The 14,393-nt window shown below is 44.7% G+C and overlaps 1 protein-coding gene across 1 annotated transcript; it reads left to right on the plus strand.

Annotated features, from left to right (window-relative positions):
• Positions 1-7,777: 7,777 nt before the first annotated feature.
• LOC118617001 lies at positions 7,778-12,284 on the plus strand. Its single transcript, XM_036242523.1, is given in 4 exon segments — positions 7,778-8,380; positions 8,570-9,599; positions 9,602-10,980; positions 11,850-12,284. Coding segments are annotated over 4 exon segments (3,396 nt in total). The 5' UTR covers positions 7,778-7,828.
• Positions 12,285-14,393: the final 2,109 nt, after the last annotated feature.

Here is a 14,393-nt window from a genome sequence, read left to right on the forward strand (position 1 = left end):
TTTGTTTCCAAGTGGGAAGAGAGACAGAGATCTCTGGTGTCTTTTCCTCTTTCTATAAGGACACCAGTCATATGGGATTAAGACCCCACTCTTATGACCTTATTTAACTTTAACTCCTTAAAATTCTTATTTATTTATTATTGATTTTAGAGAGAGATGAAGGGAGAGGGAGAGACAGAGAGAAACATCAATGTGAAACAGAAACATCAATCCATTGCCTCCTATATGTGCCCTGACCGGGGATCGAACACTCAATCTGGGTGTGTGCCCTGACAGAGAATCGAACCCATGACCCTTCAGTGCACAGGACAATGCTTCAACCAACTGAACCATGCCGGCCAGGGCTAAAGTCCTTATCTTAAAATATAGACTTGTTGCAGGTTAGAACTTTAGTATATAAGTTTGAAGGGGACATAATTCAGTCTATAATAGTAGACTTTTTTTTTTTACACACAAACGTGACACTTTTACAATATCCTTTTTAAAATGTTTTTTGTTTTGTTTTTTTTCTTAGAGAGAAAGGAAGAGAGAAAAACATCGATTGGCTGCCTCCTGCACGAGGAAACCTAGGCATGTGGCCTGACCAGGAATCAAACCCAGACCTCTCAGTCCATGGGACAATGCTCAATCCACTGAGCCATGCCAGCCAGACACAATATCCTTTCAAGGAAAAATGAATATGGTGGGAAGACGATGACTGAGATTCTTAGTGGCTTTGCCCATGAGATGAAGGCATTAGTAAAGACAGAGTGGTACAGTGGGTGAAGCTGTCTACAATGTCCATGGGATGAGCTGTGTAAAAGGGCAAACACATAAGTAACCAACCATTGTGAAGAACATTAGCAACTTATTTATTTATTACATTTATCTTCAGATAGAGTGGGAGGGAGAGGGGGGAAGAGAGAGAGAAACATTAGAAACAACGATGTGAGAGAGACACATCGAGTGGTTGCCAGGCTGGGGACAAACCGCAACCAAGGTACGTGCCCTTAGCGGGAATCGAACCCAGGACTCTCTGGTCCGCGGGCTGATGCTCTAACCGCTGAGAAAACTGGCCAGGCAAACATCAGCAATTTAAATGTCAATGAAAAGTTTTTACTTTATAAATTCTCCTACTCTGAAAATGTATTATTTGTTTTTTATATTAAGAAACAGATACGACCCATGTATATACATACTGGTGCTATATGAAAATTATATTTTTGATTCAAAAATTTTCAGAGATAATTATCAACTTAAAATTTGATAGTGTCTTAGAGTTTTTTAAAAATTTAAATAACATTATTTACTGCACAACAGTGTTCTGATTTTACCACTTAGTGAATAATTCTTAATATATTTCACACACCAACACATCTGAGGATTATACTAATACCTCTTCTCTAGGAGTGTCAGAAACAGTTTGGCAGGGTAAGAAGGGAAGAGAGAAGGCTCATCTAAAGTTCTTTCAAATAAAAGGAAAAGAAAGATTTGCAAAGGTGATTGTAATATGATTACTCTTGGTTAAAAAAACAAACAAACATCTTCTTAATGTTTGCTAATTTTAATAAAATTTTTAAAATTATTTTCCTTTTATTTTTTTAACAAACCTCTGTAAGCTAGAAGGGAAACATCTCCTTTGCTTTCTGATTAATTCCCTCAATTTCTTGTGTGTGTTTGATTTTCTTGAGAACTAAAGCCTCTTTCTAGTATCAGGTAATATATTACCATTGTTAGATTTATCATCTTGTAAGTCATGATACACATACTTCAACTTGAACACATACAGCTCTTTACCCACCACTTATGATATTACTTTAATTGCTCTATGTTCATTTTCTGCTTCTGCAACTCAACTACTATTACTTGTTACCTAAGCCAGGGGAGGTAGGTGTTCATAACCCCAAAGTATGTGCTTACTGCAAAAATTAAGTTCAGTTAAAAATATTGTGAACTTAATGGTGATGGAAAAAACAAATTGTGAACTAACATGAAAAACAAATGAAAAGTATAAAGTTCTCAAAGCAACTAATTTTTTAAAGAACACATCCAGATTACTGGCTTCTCCAGAGATAAATGGAATGATCAAAATAAGTTAATCTACACAGAATGAAATACCTAAGCATTTGATTAAATTAAATGTCTTCCATTTTACTTAAGCTATAGAAAGAGATTTTACAGTGCCTAAAGTGTATTATGTTAAGAGAAGCAAAGTAAATTTGTGAGATTTATATATTGCATTATTACCAACACTTCTGTTCATCATTTATTTGCTCAAATGCAAACTCATAAGTTGTCTAAGAAATCCATGTCAGGAATTCTGTGACCAAATGAGGCCAGATAATTAATGAAATTATTGTTTGGCTAATAGTCATTTAACATTCATCAGTATAATGATACCTATGGATCTGTCACTAATGATGACTGGAAGAGAATCCAACATGAATTTGGGGTGTTTGTTCTTTGAACAATTGCTGATTCACTTGAAAACTATACAATATTAGGAAACCTTGACCCACGCTATAAAGTTCAAATAAAAATAGAAAAGTAGATTAGCTTTGTCTTTGATTCCCTGGGTCACCTCTCAGGGTCACCTGCCTCAAGTCTCCTAATAAACCTGTCCTCCTATAGCGCAAGTGATGGATTTCTGGTAGTTGTTCAGTTCTTCCCGTTAAGAGGTTAGCTGATAATTTGTTAGGTTGTTTTGAAACTATGCGGTGGTATTAGGGTTTATTGTCTCCCAGAATTGAAGAATGAGTTCATGGACCAAGAGTAAGCAATAGGAAAGTTTATTTGAAAAATAGAGTCCCTGCAGCGGGGAGGGGACCCAAGTGGGTTGGCCATGGGGTTCTGTTGTCTAGGGGTAGATAAATACTTTGCTAGCCTCTGATTGGTCCTTTCAAAGAATTCTGCCTTAGCAACATTCATACTTTTCAAAGCTTGTATTTTCCACCTGACTGGGTTCAGCCCTAGGTCATCTATAGGGGTCTTAGTAGCTTCTGTTGTAACCCAGGAGATCGACCACACTCAGACTCAATTTTTCAGTTTTTGGGGATGTTTTATTACCTGCGCAGGGACTGCAGCCAACCTACACAGAGAACTGCAGCCCCAAGCTCAGGGGGAGGGTTGCTTATATAGGGCAGGGGTCATTCAAGAGTTTAGCAGAGCAAGCAAGCTGCTTGTACAGAAGCGGAGGCAGTTAGCAATAAGCAGGAGGGAATGGAGGTGGGAGGGAGCTGAGGCGAAAGGGAACTGGGTGAACTGGGTCAGCATACATCTGTCCTGCTTTTCATTCCATTATCCAAGTTTTAGAAACTAACAAATTCGAAATGGATATCAGCGGTCAGTCAGGTGCAATACACACATGTTGAACAGTTACAGTTTTATGGGGTAAAGGGAGCTTCAGTTTCTCCCTATCAGTTTCTTTACAGAGCATGCAGGACACTCTGGCCTTGGGGCCGTTTCTGTCCTCCCTTTTCCTGAAGGATGTTGCTTTTCAAATTCCCAGTGAAGGTCAAACTCTGGTTAATTTTTATGGGGCTAAAGCCCTCTATAACATTCCCCATTGTTCATCTTGCTGTCTCTGAGGTTGTTAATTAGGGCAGCTTAAAGACAAGTTGGATTCTAAGGACAGTGAGCTACAACAGCTTCCATTTTTATGATAATTTCAACTTCTCCCAGACTATTAGAGAGGAGGAGGGGAAACACCCTTGGAGCAACCCTATGCTTGCTTTTGGTTTCTCCAGATCCAATCATTCAGCAGTCCTTTTGCCTTGCTCCCAGAAACCAGTAGGTATATTAATTGGAATAGGTCAGAATCACCAGCACTATATTCTTTAACAGTAAATAAAATTCCTTTGCAAACCTCAAAAAAGGAACTACACAATCAATAGTTGTTCCCCTCTTGCCTGAAACCAGCCTTTCTGGTTTTGTTATGTAATTGACCTGTGCACCTTCCAGGGAGCTTCTAAGTTGCATTTCTATCAATGGGGCTGGAAGTTTCTGGCCTGAGAGGCACTATCTCCCATGTTAATTTTAATTTTATTTTGAGATCTGTAGAGTTCCAATAAACCTACAGGTATGCTGTGTACTGGGTTGCCTGCCTGTGTGCTGAGCCCCAGGTCATTGCAAACTTCCCCCATGTCTCAGCCTTTCCTTCTCTTGTAACCTGCCTCTGTCTAGCTCCTCAGTTTCACCCAACAGATGTTATTAGAGGATATGTGAAACTCAAGAGACTTCAAATCTAGAGGGACAAGATTTTTTTTTTTTTGTAAAATTTCAAGACGTGTCATGGGGTATTTATGCCTGGCTGCAAATCCTTCATTAGGCTCTCATATGCATTTGTCAAGTCAGAGCTATTTCACTTGTGTTTTAAAAAATCTCTTCTGTTGTAATGGAAAAAACTCTGACGGACACCGGAGGAAGCAAAGAGGTTCCTTTATTCACGCATGCGGACCCAGAGGAGGCAGTCTCCAAATTCTGGGCCCCTGAGTTGGAGGGTACGCCTAGCTTTGTAGCGGACTGGGCAGGGCGTCATTCTTTGGCGTGAAAGCGGTAAGCAGCTTCCAGAAGCAGAAGAGAAAAGGTTATGTTATTCCCTGAGTGTTCGTTTTTCTAAAATGGTGGCTTACTTCCTCTATCACTGTAATTGAGAATATTTATATAAAAACAGTTAACATTTATTGAGCAGTACCACTTGTCATTATTTGTTCTAGACACTTTACTTCTACTAAGTCATAATTCCTCAAAATAATCCTATAATATGGGCATTTTTACAATCCTCTGTTCATATCTGAAAAATAAACAAACAAAACACTGAGGGATAAAGAGGTCAAGCTATTCAGGATTCAAAAGTCATGGTGCCTGTAATTCAACTTGAGTGCCTATAGCTCTTTTAAATATAGCTTATGGTATTATTTTAGATACTCTGCTCTTAACTCTGGTCATATTTTGAAGTATTTTAGATATTCTGTTCTTAAATATTGTTATATGGTCTCCAAATACATATATAAATGTATATATTTTTAAATGCTTTTATTGATTTTTTTTAGAGAGAGGGAGGGAGAGAGAGAGAGAAACATTGATGTGAGAGAGAAACATCAATCTGCTGCCTCCTGCACACTCCCTACTGGGGATCAAGCTCAGAACCCCAGCATGTGCTCTGACTGGAAATTGAACCAGAGACTCAGTCCATGGCACATCCATCAATCCACTGAGCCACACTGACTGGGAAAAAAATGTGTTTCTGTTGTATGTATTTATGCATGTGTTATGAGCACGGAGGCTTCCTAGAAAGGAGCCACTCACACATGTTTGTGTCTTTCCACAATGCCAGGTTTTTTAGGGAAGATCTCTCCCATAAGCCAATATTTGTACGTTCAGGTTACACATGGAGAGGGGAAGCTAAAGTGACAGAAGCAAGCAGAGCAAGTGTATTGTGAGAAGTCCAGGTCACTGCTGGCTTGTGAGTGGAGGCTGGATCTTTAGTCACAAGCCAGGTGGCTATAGTGGCCCGAAGCGTCAGGTGAAACAGAAGTCCTGTTGAGCTCCAAGTGTGAGACATTGTACAACCAAACTCCAGCATTGAATGGCTAAGTATAGTCCCACTCATTTTGGTATCCAGATAGAGCTTTTTACTGAATGTCCAGACTGGTGATTTTGGGCATTCCGGGCCCCTCCCAAGGACATTCAGTTAACACCACATTACCTCAGTCTTGGGCATATTGTGACCTGACATAACTTATGGCTTACAGTGATTCCATAGTGGATGTCAAAATATGTCCAACAAGTCTGTTCTGTTATTGTTGTATACAACATGTTATTTATATATTTACGTATTTATTTTCAGAGGCTTAATTAACAAATAAAACTGGTGTAGTGAAGGTATTCAATGTGATGAAATGATATCCCTATACATTGTGAAAGGATTTTCTTCCCTCATTGAGTTAATTAACACATCCATCACCTCACATATTTACCTTTTTTTGGTGAAAACATTTAAGTTCTATTCTTTTAGCAAATTTTAATTACACAATGCAGTGTTATCATGTTATACATTAGATCTTCAGACCTTATTCATCTTATAATTGAAAGTTTATTTCTTTTTATAACCTCTCACTGTTTTTCCCACCAGCCAGCCAGACCCTGGCAACCACTTTTCTACTTTCTGTTTCTGAGTTTAAACTTTTATGTTTCAGATTTTACATATAAGTGAGATCATGAAGTACTTGTCTTTGTCTAGTTTATTCCACTTAGCATAATGCCTTCTGTTATAACTCAGTGCCATTGACCCAAACTCCCAGAGGCCTTCACGACAACCAAAGGGGTTGTCAGTTTACTCATTTACTGAAGAACATTCTTCACTAACTAATCCCTAAGTAATCGCTAACCCCGGGGTAATAACTAACCCTTGAGTAATCCTGGGGTCGGCGCCAGGGATAATCTATTGAAAACATCTTGACCTTTGAGATGTCTGGGAAACTGAGTAACAGGTAATTAACTAACTGCTAAATTCCGCTTCTGTAACATGCTTGCTTACACATAGCACCCCCCTTACAAAATCCTATGAAAAGGAGCCATTTTAGCTCTCCGGGGCCACAGTTACTCCTGTGTGGGACATACTGCAGGTGCCTGCGGACTTAGCTCAATAAACTCCTTTTGTTAAACCCCATCTCGGCGTCTGAGTTTGGTCGATCTCCTGGGTTACAATATTTGGAGGCCCCAGCGAGATCACCTCGAGGTCCCCTCTAAGAGGGGTCGACCTCCTCAGGCACAAGGCGAGGCGCCTCCATCCTCGCCTCTACAAATTTGATCTTCTGACTGCGGCCAGATTCGGCTTAGGGTCTTCGCGCCATGTGGTCTTGGTAAGTGGATCGATCCATTTGTTTCTTTGTGTCTTTGGCTCCGGAGCATTTGGCGAGGCTGTACAGGCGGGACGCCGCGCACTGTCTGCCTCTAATCAGAGTCTGACTTCTGATTTTGGAAGCCTAGGTGCTTCACTTTGAAGGTGTGTGTGTTCCGTGAGGGTATGAGACTAGTCTCAGTGATTGTTCTTGTTTGTCTTCTGATTTCGTGTTCTTGTATGTTCAGCCTCTCTTTCTGCTCTAACTGTTTCACTTTCAGGAGAGACGCCATGGGTCAAGGACCACCCAGGACACCGACCCCACTTGAATGTCTGCTCTCTAACTTTTCCGATTTTCTCAAAAGGTCCTGTAATTATGGGAAGCCAGCAGACCCCGGCTTCCTGAGGATGCTATGTGAACTAGAGTGGCCAACCTTTGGGGTGGAAGGGCCCTCGGAGGGGAGTTTTGACCCTAACCTCCTCTTCGCCATGCGTTCGGTTGTTTATAGGGTCCCTCACCCAGATCAACGGGTATACATAGATGTCTGGATTGACACAGTATTAGACAAGCCTCCCTATATAACAAAATGTGGAAGGGAGGAGCCCCAAAAGGGAATGAAAGCTAAGGTAGGAAACCATACCATCATAGTTGCAGCCCCAAAGGAGCGACCATGGGGGGCAACCAAGGAGAGCTAATCAGAGTCCCCTGGGAAAGCACCCAAACCCCGGTTATATCCGGTCCTCCCAGGGGATCCTGAGGAATCGCTCCTGGAAGTAATGACACCCCCACCCTATGCAGGAAACGCCTTGGGCGGGAAGGCGAGGGCACCCTCAGGCGAGCCTCAGGCAAGAGCCCCAGGCCCGGCTGACAACAACGCCAGACTTCTGAGTCCCTCACATACACGGGACGGCACCCCTTATCAACCAGCCTGGGAACCGGACACCTCAGTCCCGATGCTCCCATTACGAGAGGTGCCCGCTGCGCCCGGCTCTATGGGCCCGGCATGAATGATCTATGTCCCTTTTTCAACTAGCGATTTATATAATTGGAAACAACAAAACCCCCCTTTCTCGGAGCAACCACAAGCTCTGATAAGTTTATTGGAGTCTGTATTCCGGACCCACCAACCCACTTGGGACGATTGTCAACAGATTTTACAAACTTTGTTCACCTCAGAGGAGAGGGAGAGGATACGCGCTGAGGCAATTAAGGCTGTGGTCGGGGATGATGCTGGCCCCAAGGGCTTAGATGATGAACTGCCTCAACGACCCCCAGAATGGGATCCAAACACTGGGGAGGGGATGCAGAGGTTACACACTTATCACCAAAACCTCCTCAGGGGTCTAAGGGGCGCTGCTAAGAAACCCACCAATTTAGCAAAAGTAGCAGCCACTATGCAAGGGAAGGACGAATCTCCCACGGCCTTTTTAGAAAGATTATTAGAGGCCTACAGAACTTATATCCCCTTAGACCCGGATGCAGATGGGAATAGACGGATGGTCAACATGGCCTTCGTCTCACAGTCAACCCCAGACATCAGAAAGAAACTGCAGAAATTAGAAGGCTTTGAGGGAAAGAATAGAAGTGAATTACTTGAAATAGCTCAGAAAGTTTTTCAGAACTGGGAGGATCCCATTAAGGAGCAAACTAGGCAACTGTCTCGAATCTTGCTGGCAACCCCTAACAAGGGACCACTAGCCACCTATAAGGGGAATAAAGAACCATCTAAAGATAGACCCCAACTTAAGAAAAATCAATGCGCCTTCTGCAAGACTATGGGACACTGGAATAAAGATTGCCCCAAGCTAATGGGAAGAAAAGCACAAGAAACCCCTGCACACTTACTCCTAGAGACTGAGGAAGATTAGGGGGGTCAGGGTTCCATCAATTTAGGCCCCCAGGAACCCATGTTAACCCTGATGGTTGAGGGAAAACAAACTGACTTCCTTGTCGACATGGGGGCCACCTATTCGGTCCTGCAGCAGGCCTCTGGAAAGCTCTCCTCCCAAAAGACATCGATTATAGGGGCAACAGGAAAGCCAAAAGCATACCCATGGACCAAAGCCAGAATCACTGATCTCGGGAAGGGCACTATTACTCACTCCTTCCTTGTAATGCCCGACTGCCCCTACCCATTGCTTGGCAGAGACCTGCTGCGAAAGCTGAAAGCATCTATAACTTTTCAAGACAATAGCACAACTCTAAGCTTAGGGAACCAACAACCTTCCACTATCATGGTTACAGTACCCCTTTCTGAGGAATATCTCCTTCAAGAGGAAATGCCACCTCCCACTGGGGAAAGTAACTCACAGGATGTCTTGACTAAATTAGCCATACAGATTCCTGAAGTTTGGGCTGAAACAAACCCACCGGGGCTAGCCTCTCACCAGCCCCCTATCATTGTGCAATTGGCCAGCACTGCTACTCTCATTCAAGTAAGACAATACCCAATTCCCCAAAAGGCCAAGGAAGGGATTGCCAAACATATTAAGAGGCTGAGAGATGCAGGCATTTTAATTCCATGTCAGTCCCCCTGGAACACCCCATTGTTGCCCGTGAAGAAACCGGGAACGGAAGATTATAGGCCAGTTCAGGATTTGCGGGAGGTAAACAAAAGGGTTGAGTCTATCCACCCTACTGTGCCTAACCCATATACCCTCCTGAGTCTTTTACCTCCAGACAAGGTTTACTACTCAGTCCTGGACCTCAAAGATGCCTTCTTCACCCTGCCGCTTGCTGCGAAGAGCCAACCCATCTTTGCCTTTGAATGGACAGACCCTGAGGGGGTTTCTCAGGCCAGCTTACCTGGACCAGACTCCCTCGGGGCTTCAAGAACTCTCCCACCATTTTTGATGAAGCCCTGAGCCGGGACCTCCTCAACTTCCGAGACAGCCACCCACAGGTAACCCTGCTCCAATATGTAGATGACCTACTCCTAGCTGCCCGGACCTCCGATGAATGCCTTGCTGCCACCCGAGCCCTTCTCATTGAGTAAGGCAAACTTGGGTACCGGGTATCCATGAGAAAAGCCCAAATCTGTGTCAAGAAAGCCACCTACTTGGGTTACCATTTAGAGGAAGGGAAACGCACCTTATCCTCAGGAAGAATCCAAGCAATCCTTGGGATCCCAAAGCCAACCACCAAAAGGCAGATACGAGAATTTCTAGGCACAGTTGGATATTGCAGACTGTGGATTCTAGGGTTTGCAGAAATTGCAAGACCCCTCTATTCATGTACGGGGGGAAAGGAACCTGATTTAACTTGGACTGAAAGGGAAGAAGAGGCTTTTGAAAGACTTAAACAGGCGCTTGCCTCAGCCCCTGCCCTTGCCTTGCCAGATACCACCAAACCTTTCCAGCTTTTTGTTGCAGAACGCAAAGGCATAGCAAAAGGAGTCCTAACCCAGACTCTGGGACCATGGAAACGCCCAATTGCTTATCTCTCCAAACAGCTTGACCCTGTTGCTGCAGGCTGGCTGTCCTGCATGAGAGCAATAGCTGCAACTGCTCTCCTTGTCAAGGAGGCGCAGAAGCTGACCTTAGGCCAGGACCTCCAAATCATCGGAGGCCACACCACTGAAGCCTTACTCAGGTATCCTCCTGACAGATGGATTTCCAACGCTCGCCTCACTCAATATCAGGTACTATTATTGAACCCACCACAGATTACCTTCTCCAAGTCTACTGCCCTCAGCCCAGCTACCTTACTCCCCGACGGGAATCAAGGAGAACTGCTCCACGATTGCCACTCGTTACTAGACTCCATAGAGGGAACCAGACCGGACCGCAAAGACGAGCAAATAGCCAACTCTGACTATGACCTCTATACTGACGGCAGCAGTTTCATCAAGGATGGAACTCGGTATGCCGGGGCAGCAGTAGTCACCAACTGGGCTCAGGCCTTGCCCCACGGAACTTCTGCACAGAAAGCAGAACTGATTGCCCTGACACAGGCACTCAACTGGGCAAAAGGCAAGAGGGTCAACATCTACACTGACAGCCGCTATGCCTTTGCAACTGCTCATGTGCATGGAGCCCTATACCGAGAAAGGGGGCTCCTCACATCAGCTGGGAAAGAAATTAAAAATAGAGAAGAAATACTCAATCTCTTAGCAGCCATCTGGCAACCTAAGGCTGTGGCCATTGTTCACTGCAGAGGGCACGAAACCAAGCCTAGTCAGACAAAAGAAGGAAATGACCTAGCAGACAGGACTGCTAAACAAATTGCCCTAACTGAGGTAAAACCTATGGAAATACTCCCTGCTCTTCCCCTTCGGGAATTGCCCTCCTCGCCATCCTACAATGAAGAGGAGCTCAACCTGGGAAGGAAGTTAAATTGTTCAACAGAGAAGGGGAACTGGCATCGGCTCCCCGATGGAAGACTACTTCTCCCCAAAGCCTTGGGAATTGCTCTCATTAGAGATCTCCACTATAGTACTCACCTAGGCACATCAAAATTAGTCTCTCTAGTCAGCAGACACTTCTATATTCCAGATCTCAAGACTATAGCCACTTCGGAGGTTACCTGATGTTCTGCCTGTGCACAGGTAAATCCAGGGCCTCCCAGATCCCATGGACTTGGGGTCCGAATCAGAGGGCATGAACCAGGTGAGCACTGGGAACTTGATTTTACTGAGATCTCAACCAGCAAATTTGGATTTAAGTACTTACTAGTTTTTGTTGACACCTACTCAGGATGACTGAGGCTTTTGCCACAAGGCATGAGACTGCTAACGTAGTTGCCAAACATCTCCTAACTGGGATCATTCCTAGGTTTGGCCTGCCCTTAGTACTGGGGTCAGACAATGGGCCGGCTTTCATAGCCAAAATTTCCAAATTAATAGCAGAAGCTCTCAGAATAGGCTGGAAATTACATTGTGCCTATAGACCCCAAAGCTCAGGTCAGGTAGAGAGAATGAATAGAACTCTTAAGGAGACTCTTACCAAACTTAAGATTGAAACCGGTGATAATTGGGTAAACCTCTTGCCACTTGCTCTGTTGTGCACCCGATACACCCCATATCTCAAGAACCTTACCCCTTATGAAATCCTCTATGGGAGACCACCACCTGTTATCCCTAAGATTCACTATGACCACATAGGCGAATTATCTAAACAGGGGCTTCTCAAGTCTTTGCAGGCCATCAAAGTCATCAGAAGAGAAGCCCGCCTCTCAGCCAAGGAAAGAAAACAACCCACTGAAGCGGAACCACCCCCACTGGACATTGAGCCTGGTGACTGGATTTGGATCAAGAAGTTTAACAAGGAAACCCTCGAACCTACCTGGGATGGGCCCCACTTGGTAATTCTGACAACCCCCACAGCCTTTAAGGTGTCTAATAAGAGACCGTGGATTCACCACACCCAGGTAAAGAAAGCACACTCTGATCAGATCCCAAAGAAATGGGCTCTTTTCAAGGATCCCACAGACCCTCTAAAACTCAAGTTTACTGCATCCTCTTGAGTTTGTTGTGGGTCCCTACCTTCTGCAGCATTCCAACTAAACATACCTGGGTCCTCACCGAGACTAGAGATGGCTCTAGGCTAGCCATCAATGAGACCTTCCAAACCTCCCAGGTAACCCTTAAGACTGACTTTTCACAATTCTTCGATGACAACCTCTGTCATGGAGAATTTGGTTCCCGTCACACAACCCAACCAATAACTCGCTTTGGCTCAGCAAGTAAAACTTCAGTCTGTAACCTGGGACACCTTAACCATGTCCTATGGAGCACTCAGCATTATGGTTGTCCTGAGAACCCATTCCCCAGGCATATGAGGACTATATGTGGTGGACCGGGAGAATTTTATTGTAAGGTCTGGGGTTGTGAAACCCTAGCCCTTGGATGGTCACCAGGGGGCGGCAATGATGATGATATAACTCTCCTGCGGGACCCCACACCCCATACCCACAAGGGACAAGATGGAATAGACCCTACTTGCAAGAACCAAACTTGTAACCCCACCACTATTACTATAAAACAGCCTCTAAACTCAACCTGGCTTACTGGAAAAACATGGGGATTGAGACTATATCTTGCTGGATACAACATTGGTACTTTATTCACCATCCAGCGACTTCCCTGGGTTCCTTCTCGGAGGGACCCGCCTAAACCTGCCGGGGGTCTATCCCCACAGCTTCCCATCGGACCAAACCACATTCTCAATCCAGTAACACCCACAGAGTCTCTAGAGAGCCGGAATAGGGCAACAGCTCCAGCTTTTGGGGCCCCTCAGGTGCCAACGCCACACCCCCTCAATTCCTTTAGCAACTCGCTTCTAACCATGTTAGATTCTGTTTTCTTCCTCTTAAATAGTTCTCAACCTAACACCGCCGAAGACTGCTGGCTCTGTGTAGATCCAGCACCACCCTACTATGTTGGTATTGGGGCAAATGCCACGGGTACTCTAGCCCCCATGAACCAAACTTTTAGTGACTCAGACTCACCTGGGGAAGGAACCCTTGCCAACTGTGCCCGAGCCGGCAAGCTCACCCTAGGAGATCTTTAAGGACAGGGGACCTGCTTCATCCTTGGAAACCTTGACCTCCAAGCTTCGCCATACAAGGACAACTGCCTGACCAACACCTCTCTGCCAGCCGAAGGCTCAACCCCATGGACTCTGATTGCACCTAGCAGGACTTGGTTTGCATGCTTATCAGGTATCCACCATTGCATTAGCCCGGGGAATCATTCAGATCTTTGTGTTGTTATCTATATAGTTCCCCAGGTATACCTATATGCAGGGATCACAGGTGCAGCCCATTTTCTAGCCTCAGACTATCATACTAGACTCCAGAAACGTGTACCCATTCTGATCCCTGTACTGGCTACCCTGGGTATTGCCGGCTCCACTGCCCTAGGGGCGACAGCCCTTATTAAGAATGACCTTGCCCTTTGTGAGCTGTCAGCCACGTTTTCCCGCGATGTTGAATTACTCCAGACCCAAGTCAAATACCTTGAAAAACAGGTTGACTCCCTACCCGAAGTGGCCCTCCAAAATTGCAGAGGTCTAGATCTGCTCTTCCTCAAACAGGGAGGCTTCTGTGCTGCCCTAGGAGAGACCTGTTGTTTCTATGCTAACCACTCAGGTATCATCAGACAATCTATGCAAGAGCTGCAAAAGCGATTACGAGATAGAGAGAGAGAAGAACATACCTCTACCTCATGGTAGGAGAGTATGTTCAATTGGTCTCCCTGGCTGACCACCCTCCTCACAGCTCTGGTGGGTCCGCTCCTCCTCTTGTTCATAGCCTTAGCCTGCGGACCTGTCATCCTTAACAGAATCACTGCATTTGTCAAGGAGCGGGTCCAATCAATTAAGCTTATGGTACTAGCCCAACAGCAACATTACCAACGCTTACCCCTAATCCATGACTAATATAAATCAAGGATTTGATTAATTCACCAGAAGAAGTGGGGAATGTTATAACTCAGTGCCATTGACCCAAACTCCCAGAGGCCTTCAGGACAACCAAAGGGGTTGTCAGTTTACTCATTTACTGAAGAACATTCTTCACTAACTAATCCCTAAGTAGTCGCTAACCCTGGGGTAATAACTAACCCTTGAGTAA

This window comes from Molossus molossus, unplaced genomic scaffold (genome assembly GCF_014108415.1).
Source record: "Molossus molossus isolate mMolMol1 unplaced genomic scaffold, mMolMol1.p scaffold_m16_p_5, whole genome shotgun sequence".
NCBI lineage: Eukaryota > Metazoa > Chordata > Mammalia > Chiroptera > Molossidae > Molossus > Molossus molossus.